Source organism: Hyperoodon ampullatus (assembly GCF_949752795.1).
Source record: "Hyperoodon ampullatus genome assembly, chromosome: 17".
Lineage (NCBI taxonomy): Eukaryota > Metazoa > Chordata > Mammalia > Artiodactyla > Ziphiidae > Hyperoodon > Hyperoodon ampullatus.
Genome location: NC_136930.1, coordinates 42,985,472 through 43,006,753, shown reverse-complemented (window position 1 = coordinate 43,006,753; position 21,282 = coordinate 42,985,472). Strand labels below are relative to the sequence as shown.

Genomic DNA, 21,282 nt, shown 5'->3' with positions numbered 1-21,282 from the left:
CCATTGTGCATTTCCTGCTTACATAACCTTTGAGTGTCTCCAGGAGAGATGAGGTTTAGAGAGAGCCATGCTGAGTGCAGTGCCAGGCAGTCTGATCACAAACAGGCTTGTATCCCTTCTCAGAAACTTCCCTGCTGGGTTGTTAAAGAATCATAGGTTAATGTTTAAACTGGAATCATGTCGACCACAGCTGTTTGTGAGTGAATCTCCACTTTAATGTGAATCTGAGTAGCTGACTAGGATAAGAAGGGAGCATTGTCCCCTCCAACATTAGCTATATTGTTATTTAGTGAGTGGCTGAAAAGGAAGAACTGGGTGGCCAATAAGAAAGCAAATGATGCAGGATACTTAAACGATGTTTCTAACCTGTGATTAGACTATATTACTTAGCTATAACAAAGCATAATCTTTATATTTCATTATAAAGTCAATATCAACTTACAAATGATTTTCACCATCTTTATATAGATCTTAAATGTGTTGTTTAGCTTTTTAATTTTGTTTCATATATATGATTACATCCCTTATGTTTGTTATATATAGTCAGTTGGTCAGTTATCCACTTAAAGATTATCTCTGGATTATTAGAAACACATATTAGGAAGACATTCTCAGATGTAATGGCAAAATTAAGTTGAATGTACTATAATTTTACTGTGTGGCCTAATTAAGGATGGATAAATCAGTTTTCTCCTCCTTACCCCTGTAACCACTTTTGTCCCCACCCTCCTCGGGAGGTGAGGAAGAGGGAGAGACCAGAGACCAAGCCTCAAAGGAAGCCAATAAACGTGCACAATGTGGGCTTTCAAGACCCTTTCTAATGCTTCCAGTTTTGTGATTTTATAATAAAACTGGTAAAGAGTCAAGAAGGCGAGGGGAGTATATTACTCTTAAGGATTATGCTGGTTATCATAGTGCGGTGGATACTTGAACAAAGAGTGATACTTAGGTGATAACGAACAATGTTCTGATAAACTGGCTTCGAGAAAGCAAAAAAAGAAAAAAGAAAAAAGTGGGAGGGCGAACAAATACCTACATTTAGGTACAATCAGAGAGAGGAAATATTTTTAAATTTCTCTTAAGATTTTGATTTAGAGCGTTTATTCTTTTTTTTTAACATCTTTATTGGAGTATAATTGCTTTACAATGGTGTGTTAGTTTCTGCTTTATAACAAAGTGAATCAGTTATACATATACATATGTTCCCATATCTCTTCCCTCTTGCGTCTCCCTCCCTCCCACCCTCCCTATCCCACCCCTGTAGGTGGTCACAAACCACCGAGCTGATCTCCCTGTGCTATGTGGCTGCTTCCCACTAGCTATCTATTTCTATTTTACGTTTGGTAGTGTATATGTGTGCATGCCACTCTCTCACTTTGTCCCAGCTTACCTTTCCCCCTCCCCATATCCTCAAGTCCATTCTCTAGTAGGTCTGTGTCTTTATTCCTGTCTTACCCCTAGGTTCTTCATGACCTTTTTTTTTTTCTTAGATTCCATATATATGTGTTAGCATACAGTATTTGTTTTTCTCTTTCTGACTTACTTCACTCTGTATGACAGACTCTGGGTCCATCCACCTCACTACAAATAACTCAATTTCGTTTCTTTTTATAGCTGAGTAATGTTCCATTGTATATATGTGCCACATCTTCTTTATCCATTCATCTGTTGATGGACACTTAGATTGGTTCCATGTCCTGGCTATTGTAAATAGAGCTGCAATGAACATTTTGGTACATGACTCTTTTTTAATTTTGGTTTTCTCAGGGTATATGTCCAGTAGTGGGATTGCTGGGTCGTATGGTAGTTCCATTTTTAGTTTTTTAAGGAACCTCCATACTGTTCTCCATAGTGGTTGTATCAATTTACATTCCCACCAGCAGTGCAAGAGTGTTCCCTTTTCTCCACACCCTCTCCAGCATTTATTGTTTCTAGATTTTTTAAGGATGGCCATTCTGACCGGTGTGAGATGATATCTCATTGTAGTTTTGTTTTGCAATTCTCTAATGATTAATGATGTTGAGCATTCTTTCATGTGTTTGTTGGCAATCTGTATATCTTCTTTGGAGAAATGTCTATTTAGGTCTTCAGCCCATTTTTGGATTGGATTGTTTGTTTTTTTGTTATTGAGCTGCATGAGCTGCTTGTAAATTTTGGAGATTAATCCTTTGTCAGTTGCTTCATTTGCAAATATTTTCTCCTATTCTGAGGGTTGTCTTTTCTTAACAGGGAAGTCTGTGAAACTTCAGTCCAAGTTCTAAATAAAATATTCCTGCTTTGGGATTTTTGGCTTTTGATATCAGCTATTCAATTCATATGATTTCAAATTAGACAAATGTGTGTTTCTTAGAAAGGAGTTTCCTCTGCCTTTCTTTCCTTTATTTTTAGCTTTAAGTATGTGTTGAGCACTTCCAGGAGTCTTGTTTTAGAGAAACTTTCATTTTGTCTAACTGGTCGCAGTTAAATATAGAGAGACCATATAATTTATCATCTAAACCAGGATTCTTTCGAAAATAAAAGGGTCAATATTAATAATTATGCCAGGATAGTAGGCTTAAACCAGAATGAAGTCACATGGCTACCCTAATTGTAGCTTCTTGGGGTTGTGGGATATGCACTTAAATCATTTGTGGAAAAAAACAGACTCAGAGAAAAAGAGATCAGATTTGTGGTCACCAGAGGGGAGTGGTGTGGGGAGGGAAAAATGGATGAAGGTGGTCAAAAAGTACAAACTTCCACTTATGAGATAAATAAGTACGAGGGATGTAATGTACAACATGATGACTATAGTTAGCATTGCTATGTGGTATATATGGAAGTTGAGAGTAGATCCTAATAGTTCTCATCACAAGGAAAAAATTCTTTGTCTTTTCTTTTTGTTTCTATATGAGATGACAGATGTTAACTTATTGTGGTAATTATTTCATGATGTATGTAAGTTAAATCATTATGCTGTACACCTTAAAGTTTTACAGTGCTATATGTCAATTGTATCTTAATAAAACTGGAACAAAATAGTCGAACAACAACAAAAAGTGTACATGGAGCTCTGTGGCTTTATAGAGCACAGTAAGAGTGTGAGGTCAGGAAGTAGGCAGTAGCCTGGAAAGGGTCTGATCTAGCTTGGACAGAAGACTGTGTTTTATTTTGGTTTTTGTTGGGATGGAACTGCTGCCCCTTATTTCCTCCTCATATTTTTATATTTGTCAGTTTTTCCTTGTTTTATTGTAGAGAATTAAATTCATAGGACTTGCATTTGAGGAAGAAGGAGAGGAAAGTGGGGAAGAGTCAAAGACTGTGCTGTGAATTGAATGAAAACTGGAAAAGGAAAAGATAATGTGTTATATTACTGAGTCATTGAGTTGGAGGGTCCATAGGCTATCCATGTAGCTATAATAAGTAGGCAGCTAGAAGCAAAGGTTTTCAGTTCAGGAAGGAAATCAGGTCTAAAGCTGTATATATTTGTGTTTTTTCCACATATAGTTGATTGTTAAGTCTCTGAGAATGGATGAAGTCTTTAATTCATTCATTCATCCATTCATTCATTCTAAATTTATCATTATGCTAGATGCTAGGGATACAGTAATAAACAAAGCAGACCAAATCTATCTTTATAGAGTTTATAGTCCAGTGGGAGAAACGTACAAATACAGGGTCCTGTGGGCACACATAAGAATGATACCTAAGCCAGTCTTCAGGAGTCAAGGAAGACTCAGTCCTTTAGGATGAATAGAAGCCCAGCAAAGGGGAAAAGAGGAGGAGGGTGGAGTATAGAGAGGGCATAGAGCACATACTGTGAAAGTCCTGTGAGAGAGTGCCTGGCATGTGTGAGAAACCAAAAGAGTGTGAATTAGGAAGAAAATATAGTTGAACATAGAACTTTAATGAATGCCTTCCTTTAAAGGGGGGATATGGAGGAAGAGGAATCAACAAAGGAGCCTAAGAATGGAAATAGGCAGCGAATCAAGAGAAAGTGTTGAAGGCAGAGGAGAGAGTCAACAGTGTTAAAGCTGTGTAAGGGGACTTCCCTGGTGGTGCAGTGGTTAAGGATCCGCCTGCCAATGCAGGGGACACGGGTTCGAGCCCTGGTCCGGGAAGATCCCACATGCCGTGGAGCAACTAAGCCCGTGCACCACAACTACCGAGCCTGCGCTCTAGAGCCCGCGAGCCACAACTACTGAAGCCCGCATGCTCTAGGGCCCGTGTGCCACAACTATTGAGCCCACGTACTGCAACTGCTGAAGCCCCATGCCTAGAGCCCATGCTCTGCAACAAGAGAAGCCACCACAATGAGAAGCCCGTGTACCTCAACAAAGAGTAGCCCCTGCTCACCACAACTAGAGAAGGCCTGCGTGCAGCAACGAAGACCCAACGCAGCCAAGAATTAAAAACAAAACAAAGCAAAAAAAGCTGTGTAAGGAATCAAGTAGGATGAAGATTAAGGAGAGAAACCATTGAATTGGCAATTATGTGGTTCTTAGTAATCTGAGACATCAGCTTCTTTGGCATGAGAACCAGATTGCAATAGATTGAGGAATGATAGAAAAGTGAGTATGAAGATTTGTTGGGAAGGGAAAGAGAGAAAGGGTGATAGTTTGTGGACAAAATGGTGACAATTAGAATAGGAGAGATGCTTTGTTAGAACACCGTTGAAGCATTAGAAAGGAGATGAAATCAAAGAAAAGGTACATTAAGGGCATAATTGGCGTTGCATGGTGCTGGGGAAATGGAGTCAACAGCACGCATGAATCATTTAGCCTTGGGAAGGAGAATTTTGAAACCTCAGAGAAAGAGAAAGATTTAGAAGAAAGCTCTTGAGGGGACAGTTGAGGGCATCCATACCAGTGGTTTCTCCCAGTTGAGTGGAAGATAAAGTCCACTGAATGTGGAGAAGCATAAGGGTACAGTTGGGAGCTCTAAGGAGCATGGCAAAGTTTAGAAATAAAACCTTGCCAAGTTTTGTGATCACAGCTGAGGTGGGGTTTTTTTTGGTTTGTTTGTTTGTTTTGTCGTTGTTGTTTGTTTTTATTTTGAAGAGTATTTATAATTGAACCAACTATCATAGCTTTTATTGGGAGCTTGAGTATAGAATTGGAAAAATGAAGGAATGATTAAGGTGACCCAGAATTTGGCCTCAACAAGGCAGAAGATCGAGGTGGGAGGAATTAAGGATGTTTTAAGAGTGTAGTTGAAATGATGGGCAGTTTTCAGTCCAAATTGTGTAAGAAAGTAAGACAAAGTAGGCGGTACATGATTTATTTAGAGGACAGGAAGAAACTGCAGATTGTGCTGAAAGTAAAGCAAAGTTTGGTGAGAGGTACAAAAAGATGAAGAGTAATGGTCAGAGCGAGAAAGCTGTGCTATTAATATAGTAAATGGTAAAGTGAAGTGAAGGTCATTCTGAAGAAAATCATAAAGCAAAATTCCAGGAGGTATGATAGAGTATATAAATGGCATCTAGGGTCTCATAGGACTGTGGGTAGCAGTAGATTTTAAAAGACATGAGGAGTGAAGGCAAGACTGGGAGTGGAAGGGAAAGGAGTAGATTTGGGTGTCCACCAGAAGCTGACAGTCACTTCTATCACTGTTATTCTAGTCACGATTTCAGCTTCTTTTGTACTTTACCCTCTTCACTGTTATGCTTTTAAATCAAAGGAATCACCTTGATGTCTATACAAAGAGTTTGGTATGTGGCACACCAAGTCTCCTTAAACTACAGTTCTGAATGTAGCTGACTCAGTGATAAAGCAGTTGCTTTATTTTGCCATTAGAGGATATTCCTGCCCCAATAAAACCTGACTACTGATTTTTTTTTCTTTTCTTTTTTCTTTTTTTTTGCTAAATAGGAACTGATTTTAACTTAAGTGATTTAGGGGGTCAAATTTACTTTCCTTTGGGGTAAATTTGAAATTACTGAAACAAATTCTAGAGACATTTTTTAATGTTGTTAATTTGATCATGTTAGTTTTTAGTTTCTTAATTTACCTTAGTATAGACATTATTTTAATTAGTGCCCTTTTTAAAACTTCCAGTTTAGAAAATGTTTAAGAGTAGATTTTAATCTGATACAATCTTAGCTTGTTAAACAGGTTAGATTTAGGTCATTCTTCTAAATAACTCCCAAGGTTAGGAAAAATTGCCATGTGTGTCTGAAGCAAATTTCATTTAAAATATTTTAGAATCATTTGGTAAGAGTATGGTTCACTTTGGACTATTAAATCCAGCAGGCTATGTACCTATATTTTAGGGAAGGGAGTTTCCAGACTGCAGATTATCTAATTAAATAGAACATCTAGAATGGCTTTTAAATTTGCCCCTTCTCCCGTATTTCACAACCCTTAGGAAGAAAGAGATGTTCTTTGCTGCTTTTCAGGACTCATCTTTTAGTAGCTTCAAAAATTTTGGAATTGGGGCTTCCCTGGTGGCGCAGTGGTTGAGAGTCCGCCTGCCGATGCAGGGAACACGGGTTCGTGCCCTGGCCCGGGAAGATCCCACATGCCGCAAAGCGGCTGGGCCCGTGAGCCATGGCCGCTGAGCCTGCGCGTCCGGAGCCTGTGCTCCGCAACGGGAGAGGCCACAACAGTGAGAGGCCCGCGTACTGCAAAAAAAAATTTTGGAGTTGGCTCCATCTGCTCATTTCCCCCCTCCTTAACCTCATTAATGTTATCTAAAGACTTTTTCAGTTCTCTTTATCTTCCTAGAAGATTTCAATACCTGACTCATGAAATTTCTCCCTTCTTTTTCTTTTTTATCACCTTGAAGCTTTTTCAATACCCAAACTAATAATCCTTATAACATGTGTGCTAGAGTGTTTCTTAATTTACCCAATTCCAATGTCTTTTATCTCCATTTCTCCTAAGTTAACTATAGGGATGGCCATATACCAGAATTCATCATAATTTGGAACTACTCCAGCTTAAAATTTTTGAACTCTGAAATTTCCCTTTCAGATCGTAATTTCAGATTAGGCCACTATCTTCCATTCATTCATTTAGCAAATATTTATTGAGTGCCTGTTATACACTGAACTTTATAGTCCTGTCTTTTAACTATGCCACATGGGCTTCTCCTTTATCTTCACTTCTAGTTCTTTGATACTCTGCCCTGCTTGTTATTGTATTACTACCCTGACTCTAACCTCATGTGCTTTTCTACCTATAATGGGCCTCATGGTTGGTCATTTCAACTGCACTTTAAATCTGAACCTTCAATTCTGACTTCTTTTCCTTAGGCTCTTTTATGATTTCCTCTGACCTTATTCATTATTATTATATTTTACAATCAATATGTATTGATATTTCCCTACATATTTATGCTTTATATTGTTCTATATTCCATCCTGCTTTTGTCTAGGGCCTCCCTTTAATTAATTAATTAATTTAGTGTAGGTCTGCTGGTGATGAATTCTGGTTTTGTTTATTGACTTATGACATCTTTATTTCCTTTTTATTTTAGAAGGGTATTTTTTTTTTTTTAACCAGGTATAGAATTATGGGTTAGCAGTTATTTTCTTTTGGCCCTTTAAAGACTCAAGGCAAGAGTCTGTATCAGGTCCACCCCTGCTCTTAGTGTTTTGAGAGCCTGGGGTGTTTATAGGGGCTTCCCTACTGGCAGATCATGAACTATAATCCTTGCCCTCTCAGCGCTGAGAAACGTCCAAATACTCCAATTATAAGTAATTATAAGGACTTTGGCTGTTATTCTTTGTGAGATGGGAAGGCACTGCAGAGTTTGAATGGAGGAGTGATACACAAAAGAATTTCTCTGTTTGCTGTGGTTTTAAAAAAAAAGACCATGAAGAAGCAAAAAAGAACCTGAGAAGACCAGTTAGGAGGCTGTTGCAAAAAAGTAAACAAGAGATGAGGGTGGCCTGTAATTTTTTGTCTGGCTATTAAAATAACTTCCAAACTGCCTCAGATCTTGATCTACTCAAACTGTTTCTCCCATATGATGCCACAGTGATTTATTTCTAAAATTCATATCTAAAGATGTCACTCCTCAGAGATTCCCCATTTTATATCTTTAGGTAAAAATTCAAATTCCTTACCAAAGGAAAACAGATCATATCCATGCTCTGGAGCCTTCCTCCCTTTATATCCTCCTCTCTTATTCTACCTCTTTCCTTTAGCCTGTGTTCTCTACTTGGAGCCTAGACGCTCTCTATAGGTTATAGAACCCCCTTAGGCCTCCATGCCTTGGGCCATGTTTTCCTTCTTCTTGGACTATCCTTCTCATCAACTCCCCTATCTTGTCTGACTTCCTCCAACTCATCTTTAAAGATTCAGATTAAAGACTAGGAAGAAGCTTATCTTTCTCTTGCAAGAGTTTCTGAACCTTTTCCTTCCCCATTCCAAGACAAAAATGAGTCTTTTCTGTGGATTCAGTACAAATCAATAAACATTTATAACATCTACTCTCTACCAAAACAGTTTTTAGGAGTTGGAGAATCAGAGAGGACTAAGCTGCAGTATTTGCCCTCAAGATCCTTGTTCTAGAAGAGAAGACACATAATACATGATTGCATTATAGTGTGATAAGTGAAGTAGTAAAAAGCATAATCTTGGGAGGAGGGTATGAATGAAGGGCTCCTAGAAGAGGAGAAATCCATATGGTTTTTAAGAATAAATCAGAGTTTATCAGTCAGACAAGGTGCATGGGGTAGGGCATATATACAAGATTGAAGGAACAATGTGTGTAATGGTATAGAATGGCAAAACATCAAGGTTTAGAGAATTACAGAAAAATGCGTATCTGAGTGTAAAGTTTAAAAGGTGATTAATGGAGGTGAGCTTAAAAAGAAAGGCAATTATTGAAGATCTTATTTTCAATGCATACCTTTATTGTAGTACTTATCATACTGTGTTGTAACCACTGGTTTTCATCTCTTTGTCACACCAAATGGCTCCTTCAGGGCAGGCATTCATTAATCTTTACATACATAGCACCTATCCAAGTGTCTAAGCTGTAGTGGATACATGGTAAATGCTTATGTTTTTAATGTGAACCCTTTAAAACTTTTAAAAGGTTATTTTACATGACTATTATTTGGTATTTGGTACAAATATCTATCTATCTGTCTACCTATCTATCTTATCGCCTGGGTCAAATCTAGGCATTATCAGTTCCAAAGTCTAAGTATAAAAATAAAATTGAAATAAAATGCAATTAATTAGAGGTTCTTTTTTTTTAGATAACTATTTATTTTGATATAGTGATGTAAATAGAACAGAATGAAGAAAAATTATGATAGAGATCAGATAATCTTTAAAACGGAGGAGCGTGTCGCTTTTGGGAGAAATCACCAATAGTCTTTTAATTTTTATTTTTAACAGCTTTATTGAGGTTTAATTTACATGCCATAAAATTCATTAATTTTAAGTATGAAACAATAACAAAAACTTCAGTTAAATGTGATGTGCAGGGCATGACATATCCAGTATGTAACATTTAAAAAATTAAATGTTATTAAATTGCTTCTCAGATTTATTGAGAGACAAGACAAGTGAGTAGAATGGAATACACATTTATGCAGCTTTGTCTAGGAAGCTAGAAGTTCCGTGTACGTCTTTCCATTCACTCTTATTTCCTTCTTGTATCTCTTCCACAGCATTGGACACCAGATGGAGACATTTAAGAACTCTGGAACTCAGTTGGGTAGGGGAGGTAGTCTGTTGGGTCTCTAGACTGATAGTCAGTTTTCAGCCCTGGTGAATTCTTGCCTCTTTTTCCCAAAAAGGCATTTCAAACCAGTTTGGAAAGTAACACAAATGTGTTAGAAATGTCATGAACATAAGGAAAGGAGACGTATAACTTGGAATCAATCATAATAATACATAGTAGTAATCTGAGAAAAAATAGAATACCCAAATCACGTACACTTATACAAGATCCAGTGACTAGTTGACTAATAACCAACAAAGAAATGGGAAAAGAAAATGAAAAGCAAAGGTTTTGAATAAACACATTGCTTTGTCTTAAGTAGTTTCACACATCTTTTCAAGAAAAATAATCACTTGAGCTTATTTGCCTTCTCTTAACTTTTTAAAAATGGCTTTGCTGAGGAATCTACTAACCATCATGGTTTCTTCCAATATCCTCTCCTTTCTCCCCCTTCTCCCTTAGTATCTTTTTGCCATATACATTGCTCCTTCAGCCACTCTTGACATTGGACTCCAACAAGAAAAGAAAAAAGAAATTTATATGAAAATACACCCGCCATTTGAAGACCTTTTTGACACAGCAGAAGAATATATCCTTCTCCTCCTTCTTGAGCCTTGGACAAAGATGGTAAAATCAGACCAAGTTGCTTACAGAAAGGTATTGTGGCACTGATGAATTGTGTGTGAAAAATTCAGGTTTACTCCGAAACTGATGATGGGCAACATTGTTAACTCACAAGAGAGAAAAGCTGGAAAAGATTTCATGTGGGCCAGGGACTCAGAGTTAAGATTTGGGCAGACACAAAATTGGGGCAGGGAAAGTATTTATTAACTTAGTTTTTGCCAGTTTCCCTGTTGTGTCCTAACAAAAGGCTAAAATTGATGTCATTTTTAAGTCTGTCTACAAATAAGTCAGCAGAGAAAAATCTGAGTTTTGGTTTCCTGTGAACCAATAAAATATGCCATGATAATATACTGGCTTTGTCACTTCTTGCCATTTCTCAGCAGTGGCTTTAATTTTGATTAATGGAAGGAGGCTGTTTATTTTTATTCTGGATGAATTACAGTAAATATTACACCCATGGAAAATATAAACGTTTCATATATACTGTGGAAAGCACATTCTCTGACTTAAAGCACCCTCAGATGTTCATCAGGTCAGACTGCTTGGTTTGATAAAAGTGTCAACACATCTTTTTTCATTCCAAAAGAGGTCATTTTAAGTCTCAGGGCTTGAATATTTTCACTGTTCTTATTGATGGGTGGAGGAAATCTCTTTAAATGTTTATTTTGAATCACAAATTAAAACCATTTGTGGGTATTTTTAATATTAAGTTAATGCATGTACCCTGTACATGAGGTCATTTCAGGTGGATCCCTGCTGTCTCTGTATTGCTCTTCTTCATTCAGATCTCCTGAACAACTTCTTGGTCATGTCTTCTCCTAGAAAGGATGGGTGAGGTAATTAAGATGAAATTAATACCAAGCACCTCGGATAGAGTCATCTTATTAGATAGTGACCAACACAACCCTATGGCTTACTAAATTCATTGACGAAACTAATGAATTTTTCAGTCCTGATTTCTTTTTGTCCTGAAAAATTAGCATTTGTATCCTTTCTACTACAAAAATACATATTTTACACTAGGAAAATTGAGATATTATATGAAATTTTTTAGAAATTCTCTCCAGGGACTTCCCTGCTGGTCCAGTGGTTAAGACACCATGCTCCCAATGCAGGGGACCCAGGTTTGATCCCGTCAGGGAACTAGATCCTGCATGCCGCAATGAAGATCCCACACGCCGCAATGAAGATCCCACATGTGGCAGCAGAGATCCTGCGTGCCGCAACTAAGACCTGACGAAGCCAAATAAATAAATTTTTTTTTAAGAAAAGAAAAATTCTCTCCAGTCATGATTTATTATTTTTTAAACTAATTAATTTTTTTTTTGGCCATGCCTCGCAGCTTGCGGGAGCTTAGTTACCCAACCAGGGATCGAACCCATGCCCTCTGCAGTGAAAGCGCAGATTCCTAAGCACTGGACAGCCAGGGAAGTCCCCAGTCATGATTTTAAATACAGTATATGGTATAGAGGAAAATGGATATAAGATATGGTCCTAGGATGGCAAAACAGATTGAGAATTATAACTAACCTCCCTAAACCAAGAAGTTTTAGAATTAGCAGTGATTCTTACGAAATGCCTGGGACAAATTATACACTCTTTTTAATAAGAGGAAAAATAAATTTCTCTTAATTCTATAAACTTCTTAAGTTCAGCCCAGAGGACTTCTCTAAAAGTCCAGCTGACTGGATTATGTAGACTCTTTCCCAAAAAGTATAAACAAGAAGATTTAACCAAAATTAATTATTAAATACAGGAGTTCTCAGTCGGCTAAACTGATCTTTCTCAATAGAGAAATGGAAAATGATCTTATTCTCCTGACTGTATGGAGCAGTGCAATACACACTCTGAAGGCTAAGTCCTACTGTGAGGTTTAATTTGATGATTGACTCTCCCCTCTCTTGCTATAACAATAAAAACTTTGCTCACAGACTGATAACAATAGAGTCCAGTCATTTTTTTGTTCTACTGTGGATTATTTGGTCCCTAAAGCTAAGAGTGCCTATCTTCATGACTATTATCCTGTTATAAAGAATAGAAGATGGAAAAGTGATCCACCCAACATGTTTGCACTGTCTGCTAGTTCACATGGGATGTCCAGAAAGGAGGAATGATCTTTGGTGGCATTATATCATTACATAGAAATGTATACATTTTTTAACATTTGGAGCCTGACTTTGCTGTAGCTAATGTTTTGTTTTGTTGTTGTTTTTTAACATATTTATTGCAGTCAAATTGCTTTACAATGGTGTGTTAGTTTCTGCTTTATAACAAAGTGAATCAGTTATACATATACATATGTTCCCATATCTCTTCCCTCTCGCGTCTCCCTCCCACCCTCCGTATCCCACCGCTCTTAGGTGGTCACAAACCACCGAGCTGATCTCCCTGTGCTATGTGGCTGCTTCCCACTAGCTATCTATTTTATGTTTGGTAGTGTATATATGTCCCTGCCACTCTCTCACTTTGTCACATCTTACCCTTCCCCCTCCCCATATCCTCAAGTCCATTCTCTAGTAGGTCTGTGTCTTTATTCCCGTCTTACCCCTAGGTTCTTCATGACCTTTTTTTTTTTTCTTAGATTCCATATATATGTGTTAGCATATGGTATTTGTTTTTCTCTTTCTGACTTACTCCACTCTGTATGACAGACTCTAGGTCCATCCACCTCACTACAAATATCTCAATTTCATTTCTTTTTATGGCTGAGTAATATTCCATTGTATATATGTGCCACATCTTCTTTATCCATTCATCTGATGATGGAACCTCAGGTGGCTTCCATGTCCTGGCTATTGTAAATAGAGCTACAGTGAACATTTTGGTACATGACTCTTTTTGAATGCTGGCTTTCTCAGGGTATATGCCCAGTAGCGGGATTGCTGGGTCGTATGGTAGTTCTATTTGTAGTTTTGTTTTTTTTTTTTTGCAGCACGCGGGCGTCTCACTGCTGTGGTCTCTCCCATCGCGGAGCACAGGCTCCGGACGCGCAGGCTCAGCGGCCATGGCTCATGGGCCCAGCCGCTCCGTGGCATGTGGGATCCTCCCGGACTGGAGCACGAACCCGTGTCCCCTGCATCAGCAGGCGGACTCTCAACCACTGTGCCACCAGGGAAGCCCTGTTTCTAGATTTTTTGATGATGGCCATTCTGACCGGTGTGAGATGATATCTCATTATAGTTTTGATTTGCATTTCTCTAATGATTAATGATGTTGAGCATTCTTTCATGTGTTTGTTGGCAATCTGTATATCTTCTTTGGAGAAATGTCTGTTTAGGTCTTCTGCCCATTTTTGTATTGGGTTCTTTGTTTTTTTTGTTATTGAGCTGCATGAGCTGCTTGTAAATTTTGGAGATTAATCCCTTGTCAGTTGCTTCATTTGCAAATATTTTCTCCCATTCTGAGGGTTGTCTTTTGGTCTTGTTTATGGTTTCCTTTGCTGTGCAAAAGCTTTGAAGTTTCATTAGGTCCCATTTGTTTATTTTTGTTTTTGTTTCCATTTCTCTAGGAGGTGGGTCAAAAAGGATCTCGCTGTAATTTATGTGATAGAGTGTTCTGCCTGTGTTTTCCTCTAAGAGTTTGATAGTGTCTGGCCTTACATTTAGGTCTTCAATCCATTTTGAGTTTATTTTTGTGTATGGTGTTAGGGAGTGTTCTAATTTCATACTTTTACATGTACTTGTCCAGTGTTCCAGGCACCACTTATTGAAGAGGCTGTCTTTTCTCCACTGTATATTTTGCCTCCTTTATCAAAGATAAGGTGATGATATATGCATGGGTTTATATCTGGGCTTTCTATCCTGTCCCATTGATCTGTATTTCTGTTTTTGTGCCAGTACCTTACTCTCTTGATTACTGTAGCTTTGTAGTATAGTCTGAAGTCAGGGAGCCTGATTTTTCCAGCTCCATTTTTCGTTCTCAAGATTGCTTTGGCTATTCGGGGTCTTTTGTGTTTCCATACAAATTGTGAAATTTTTTGTTCTAGTTCTGTGAAAAATGCCAGTGGTAGTTTGATAGGGATTGCATTGAATCTGTAGATTGCTTTGGGTAGTAGAGTCATTTTCACAATGTTGATTCTTCCAATCCAAGAACATGGTATATCTCTCCATCTATTTGTATCATCTTTAGTTTCTTTCATCAGTGTCTTATAATTTTCTGCATACAGTTCTTTTGTCTCCCTAGGTAGGTTTATTCCCAGGTATTTTATTCTTTTTGTTGCAATGGTAAATGGGAGGATTTTCTTAATTTCACTTTCAGATTTTTCATCATTAGTGTATAGGAATGCCAGAGATTTCTGTGCATTAATTTTGTATCCTGCTACTTTACCAAATTCATTGATTTTCTCTAGTAGTTTCCTGGTAGCATCTTTAGGATTCTCTTTGTATAGTATCATGTCATCTGCAAACAGTGACAGCTTTACTTCTTCTTTTCCAATTTGGATTCCTTTTATTTCTTTTTCTTCTCTGATTGTTATGGCTAAAACTTCCAAAACTATGTTGAATAATAGTGGTGGGAGTGGGCAACCTTGTCTCGTTCCTGATCTTAGAGGAAATGGTTTCAGTTTTTCACCATTGAGGATGATGTTGGCTGTGGGTTTGTCATATATGGCCTTTATTATGTTGAAGAAAGTTCCCTCTATGCCTACTTTCTGCAGGGTTTTTATCATAAATGGGTGTTGAAATTTGTTGAAGGCTCTCTCTGCATCTATTGAGATGATCATATGGTTTTTCTCCTTCAATTTGTTAATATGATATATCATATTGATTGATTTACATATATTGAAGAATCCTTGCATTCATGGAATAAACCCCACTTGATCATGGTGTATGATCTTTTTAATGTGCTGTTGGATTCTGTTTGCTAGTATTTTGTTGATGATTTTTCCATCTATGTTCATCAGTGATTTTGGCCTGTAGTTTTCTTTCTTTGTGACATCTTTGTCTAGTTTTGGTATCAGGGTGATGGTGGCCTCGTAGAATGAGTTTGGGACGGTTCCTCCCTCTGCTATATTTTGGAAGAATTTCAGAAGGATAGGTGTTAGCTCTTCTCTAAATGTTTGATAGAATTCACCTGTGAAGCCATCTGATCCTGGGCTTTTGTTTTTTGGAAGATTTTTAATCACAGTTTCAATTTCAGTGCTTGTGATTGGTCTGTTTATATTTTCTATTTCTTCTTGGTTCAGTCTTGGCAGGTTATGCATTTCTAAGAATTTGTCCATTTCTTCCAGGTTGTCCATTTTATTGGCATATAGTTGCTTGTAGCAATCTCTCATGATCCTTTGTATTTCTGCAGTGTCAGTTGTTACTTCTCCTTTTTCATTTCGAATTCTATTGTTTTGAGTCTTCTCCCTTTTCTTCTTGATGAGTCTGGCTAATGATTTATCAATTTTGTTTATCTTCTCAGAGAATCAGCTTTTAGTTTTATTGATCTTTGCTATTGTTTTCTTCATTTCTTTTTCATTTATTTCTGATCTAATCTTTATGATCTCTTTCCTTCTGCTCAGTACCACCAAACCAGCTTTACAACAAATGCTAAAGGAACTTCTCTAGGCAAGAAACACAAGAGAAGGAAAAGACCTACAATAACAAACCCAAAACATTTAAGAAAATGGGAATAGGAACATACATATCAATAATTACCTTAAATGTAAATGGGTTGGGCTTCCCTGGTGGCGCAGTGGTTGAGAGTCCACCTGCTGATGCAGGGGACATGGGTTCATGCCCTGGTCCGGGAAGATCCCACATGCCGCAGAGCAGCTAGGCCCATGAGCCATGGCCGCTGAGCCTGTGCGTCTGGAGCCTGTGCTCCACAACTGGAGAGACCACAACAATGAGAGGCCCGCGTACCGCAAAAAAAAAAAAATGTAAATGGATTAAATGCTCCCACCAAATGACACAGACTGGCTGAATGGATAGAAAAACAAGATCTGTATATATGCTGTCTACAAGAGACCCACTTCAGACCTAGGGACACATACAGACTGAAAGTGAGGGGATGGAAAATGATATTTTATGCAAATGGAAATGAAAGAAAGCTGGAGTAACAATTCTCATATCAGACAAAATAGACTTTAAAATTAAGACTATTACAAGAGACAAAGAAGGACACTACATAATGATCAAGGGATTGATCCAAGGAGAAGATATGACAATTGTTAATATTTATGCACCCAACATAGTAGCACCTCAATACATAAGGCAAGTACTAACAGCCATAATGGGAAATCGACAGCAACACAATCATAGTAGGCAACTTTAACACCCCACTTTCACCAATGGACAGATCATCCAAAATGAAAATAAATGAGGAAACACAAGCTTTAAATGATACATTAAACAAGATGGACTTAATTGATATTTATAGAACATTCCATCCAAAAACAACAGAAAACACATTTTTCTCAAGTGCTCATGGAACATTCTCCAGGATATATCGTATCTTGGGTCACAAATAAGACTTTGGTAATTTAAGAAAATTGAAATCACATCAAGTATCTTTTCCGACCACAGTGCTATGAGACTAGATATCAATTACAGGAAAAGATCTGTAAAAAATACAAACACATGGAGGCTAAACAATATACTACTTAATAACCAAGAGATCACTGAAGAAATCAAAGAGGAAATCAAAAAATACCTAGAAACAAATGACAATGAAAACATGATGACCCAAAACCTATGGGATGCAGCAAAAGCAGTTCTAAGAGGGAAGTTTATAGCAATACAATCCTACCTTAAGAAACAGGAAACATCTCAAAAAAACAACCTAACCTTGCACCTAAAGCAATTGTAGCTAATGTTTTTTTGGGGTTTTTTTTGTTTTTTGTTTTGCGGTACGCAGGCTTCTCACTGTTGTGACCTCTCCCGTTGTGGAGCACAGGCTCTGGACGCGCAGGCTCAGCAGCCATGGCTCACGGGCCTAGCCGCTCCGTGGCATGTGGTATCTTCCCAGACCAGGCCACAAACCCGTGACTCCTGTATCGGCAGGTGGACTCTCAACCACTGCGCCACCAGGGAAGCCCTGTAGCCTATGTTTTTCACTATGTGGGTCTTCCTGCTTCTGCCTCCAAACTAACTTACTTTATTGTCAAGTGTATTTGTTTTTTAGCCCACTGTTATTGGCAAATTGTGCATTCTTTCCCCACTTTTTCATAATGCAGATTCTTTTGAAGTTACAAACTTTATTACTGTGTTATTATAGGTGGAGCTCGTGGAGGAAACTCGACAGCTAGATTCCACGTACTTCAGAAAGCTACAGGCTTTGCATAAAGAGACAGTTTCCAAGAAAGCTGAGGTAAGAAACTCTGTACTTAGAAAAACAAAGATTTTAACCTAGAAAGAGGATTATCACTGCATATATTGGGGGGGGGGGAGCGGGGGGGAGTAGAGATCGTATATTGAGGAAATCATGTATTGATAAAGTAGGGGTCAGGCAGTTTCATTTTCTGCTGCTTCTTTGCCCAACATGCTGCATTTGACAGGTATCACATTTTTTTGACACATTTAACAACAAAGCCAGAAAAATAAAGCAGATGAAGTAGCATAGGGAGCCAAGATACACGTTTGCCTTAGCTAAGAGCCTTCAAGCCACATTATATTCCTTTGAACATTACTGGTTATTTTCTGTATGGCAGCAGCGCTATTTGTTGTCAAGTCACAAAAGAATTAAATTGAGTTTTCCAAACAGAAAAGGAAGTGTTGTGTGACAGCAGTAAGCAAAATAATAAAGAAAAAATATAGAAAGGCTTTAATAGAGTCAATAAAAAGGTCATAGGATTGATAGGATATTAAAGTGTTATTTGCAAATTTGTGATTGGCTAAGTAAACCATGATAGATCCATAAGGCCATAAGATTAAATGTGTGTACCTACATAGAAATGACAGTTTAGATTCATATTTATTGACATGGAAAATGCTCCCGACATATTATTATATAAAAATGTGGGGAACAAAAACACTGGTATCGGGGCTTCCCTGGTGGCACAGTGGTTGAGAATCCGCCTGCCAATGCAGGGGACACGGGTTCGAGCCCTGGTCCGGGAAGATCCCACATGCCACGGAGCAGCTAAGCCCGTGCGCCACAACTACTGAGCCTGCACTCTAGAGCCTGCGAGCTACAACTGCTGAAGCCCGTGCGCCTAGAGCCTGTGCTCCGCAACAAGAGAAGCCACCGCAGTGAGAAGCCTGCACACTGCAATGAAGAGTAGCCCCCGCTCGCCGCAACTAGAGAAAGCCTGCGTGCAGCAACAAAGACCCAACGCAGCTAAAAATAAATAAATTAATTAATTTAAAAAATTAAATAAAAGACCAAACTCATTTAAAAAAGCAAAAAAAACCCACTGGTATCGGGTAATCCTATTCACCTAAAATTATACATGCATTCCTAGGTGTATACATATATGGAAAGAGGGCTATCTGGAAAAATGTTCATCAAAATATTAAAAGTAGTTAGCTCTGAGTGGTAAGGTTTCAGGTGATTTTTTAATTTTCTACTTTGTACCTATCTGAAATCTTTATTCTTTTGCAGTAAAGTTTTACACAAACAGTAAAGCTATTTTTTAAATGTAACCTTCATGTTATTGCCTTATAAACACAGAAATTCTTTATTTGAAATTCTATTAATTAATATCTGGAAAGGATACATAAAAATTCATAAAGTTGTATCTTTAAATTTTTTTAAATTTATAATACTATTCATAATACTTATACCTATCAAAAATTGATTTTTTGAATATAGGTAGTTTATCTCATGGTCTGATGCTTTCAAAAAAATAGGGAAGTGAATTAATTATATAGGGAGTTACATAGGAAGGATTTCTGAAGAATAAGCCTCTCTAGCTCTTTGCCCTGAAGGACTTGTAAACTGTTCGCAAAACATCAGAGGTATTAAAAATACCTAACAATTAACTGTTATATGAAGGAGATTACATCTAAAGTATCTTGTACTACTCTATAACATAAAAAACTTTTATAGACAAACTAATATTTTATGTTCATGATATATCGTTAAGAAAAAGAACCAAGTTACAAAACCATACATAGTTGTATAGTCCTATTACCATTTGTGACAAACTACATGTGTGTACAAAAAAGACTAAAAGGATGCACATAAAAATGTTTGTGGTGGTTACCTCTGAAAGGTAGTACAATGTATGCTTTTTGTTTTCTTTTTATTACAAAAGATATATTACTTCTGTACCAACAAAAATAATAAAATTAATATTTTATAAGCAAGTGTATGGTAAATACTTACTAATGTTCCTGAAAAGAAGGGAATGGAATGGAAAGGAACAGAACAGAATTTGATGTGAGTTAGAACCAGATTCTAGATTCTTTACCCAGTTCTACCATTGGACTGATAAATGCCATTGGCCTAATAGTTAATTTTTATTTCAGTTTCTCTTTAAATTTGGAAAATAATTTGTTGTATTTAAGAGATTTTTATGAAAAGTATTATTTCACTAGGACACTACTTGTGAAATTGGATCTGGTATTTCACCACTTCCTCACGTCTCTAAACAAACAGAATACTGGAATAATGTTCCTGCAGAATATAGGCATTTTAATTTTAATGATCTGCTTAACAACAAACTGGAGTTTGAACATTTCCATCAGTTTCTTGAGGCTCATTCTTCAAGGTAAGGAACATAACCATTTTAAAATTTATTTCTCTGTTAAAATATTTTTCTAAACTGTTACTTCTTTAAGATACTTGTTTTGATTCAACATATGAGAAAAATGGTTTGATGCTAGATTTTACCCATTTCAGTAAAGATTAATGAAACCTGTATGGATAACTTTTTGTTGGGAATTGCATTTTGATAATAACAGCCTCCAAAATGTTATTTTAAGTGGTCAAACAATATTTGTTGATACTTTTACCATTGGCTAAATTAAAACACCAGTACACCTATTCTGATGTTTCTTTCTTTTGCATTTTTCTAAACAGGTGCTCTAATGACTCTTTCTGAGAAGTTTCTCTTTTATATTTCACTAAGCTATTGAAATTACTGTACTATTTTGTGATTTTCATTAGTTAATACATAAATGAAACATTATAGTTTTGCGTAGAATCTTGGTACCTTATGACACATTTATCTAATATAAACTGAAGTATTAATCATATTTTTTCCAATAATTTTCTCCCAAGTTAACAAAACTGGTTAGACCTGGGAGCCAAATTTCACGTATATAGTTCCGCTTTGTGGTGATAATTATTCTAAATTTAGCAGGTTGCCAAATAGACATGCAATAGGTGGAAATTTTTCCATATTTGAAATTGATAATACTAGTTCATCATTAATGGAAGAACTCTGAGACCCACTCTACCAGTATGGTGGTAGATTCTTCTCTGATCCCAGCACTCCTTGTATTCATTCATATTTTTAGCCAGGATAAGACAATATTAATAATAATATTAATAATATTGTACTCATTAGTTTCGTGGTCTAATCGGTTGTGCTAACTACTCAATACAGCCCTTTCTAAATTCTGTCAAAACAACAACTTGTTTGGTGTTTAATAGAATTGAAAGAAATAAATAAGAAGGGCTGTACTTTTTCATTTTAGCATGGACCTTATGTGCTGGACAGACATTGAACAGTTCCGAAGAATAACTTACAGAGATCGAAAGCAAAGGGAGGCAAAATCTATGTACATTAAAAACAAGTACCTTAATAAAAAATATTTCTTTGGACCCAACAGTCCAGCTTCTCTATATCAACAGGACCAGGTATCAACATGGAGACATATTGTCTACATTTAAGTATGAAAACTAGTAATTTATTTCTTTTTGCCAACAATCTGAGCGTCTTTTTTTCTTTTGCTTTTATAACTTATATGTTAGACACTTTTGATATCTTTTTTTAGGTATTAATAATTATCTACAAATGTCTTTTTTTTAAATAAAGGCTGCCTTCCTTTATTTACTTATTTTTTTCCATAATTTAAAAAATTTATTTATTCATTTATTTATTTATTTATTTGGCTGCACCAGGTC

General features: G+C 37.0%; 1 protein-coding gene across 1 annotated transcript in view; it reads left to right on the top strand.

Moving 5' to 3' along the window:
* The window catches only part of RGS22 (regulator of G protein signaling 22), a gene marked incomplete at its 3' end in the record, with an annotated part of 163,358 nt that overhangs the window by 89,661 nt on the left and 52,415 nt on the right, over nt 1–21,282 (top strand). Inside the window, exons 15-18 of the mRNA XM_079722154.1 lie at nt 10,123–10,317; nt 17,485–17,577; nt 19,749–19,921; nt 20,853–21,015. Coding sequence (XP_079578280.1) covers nt 10,123–10,317; nt 17,485–17,577; nt 19,749–19,921; nt 20,853–21,015 — 624 coding nt within the window. The remainder of the gene's footprint in view (nt 1–10,122; nt 10,318–17,484; nt 17,578–19,748; nt 19,922–20,852; nt 21,016–21,282) is intronic.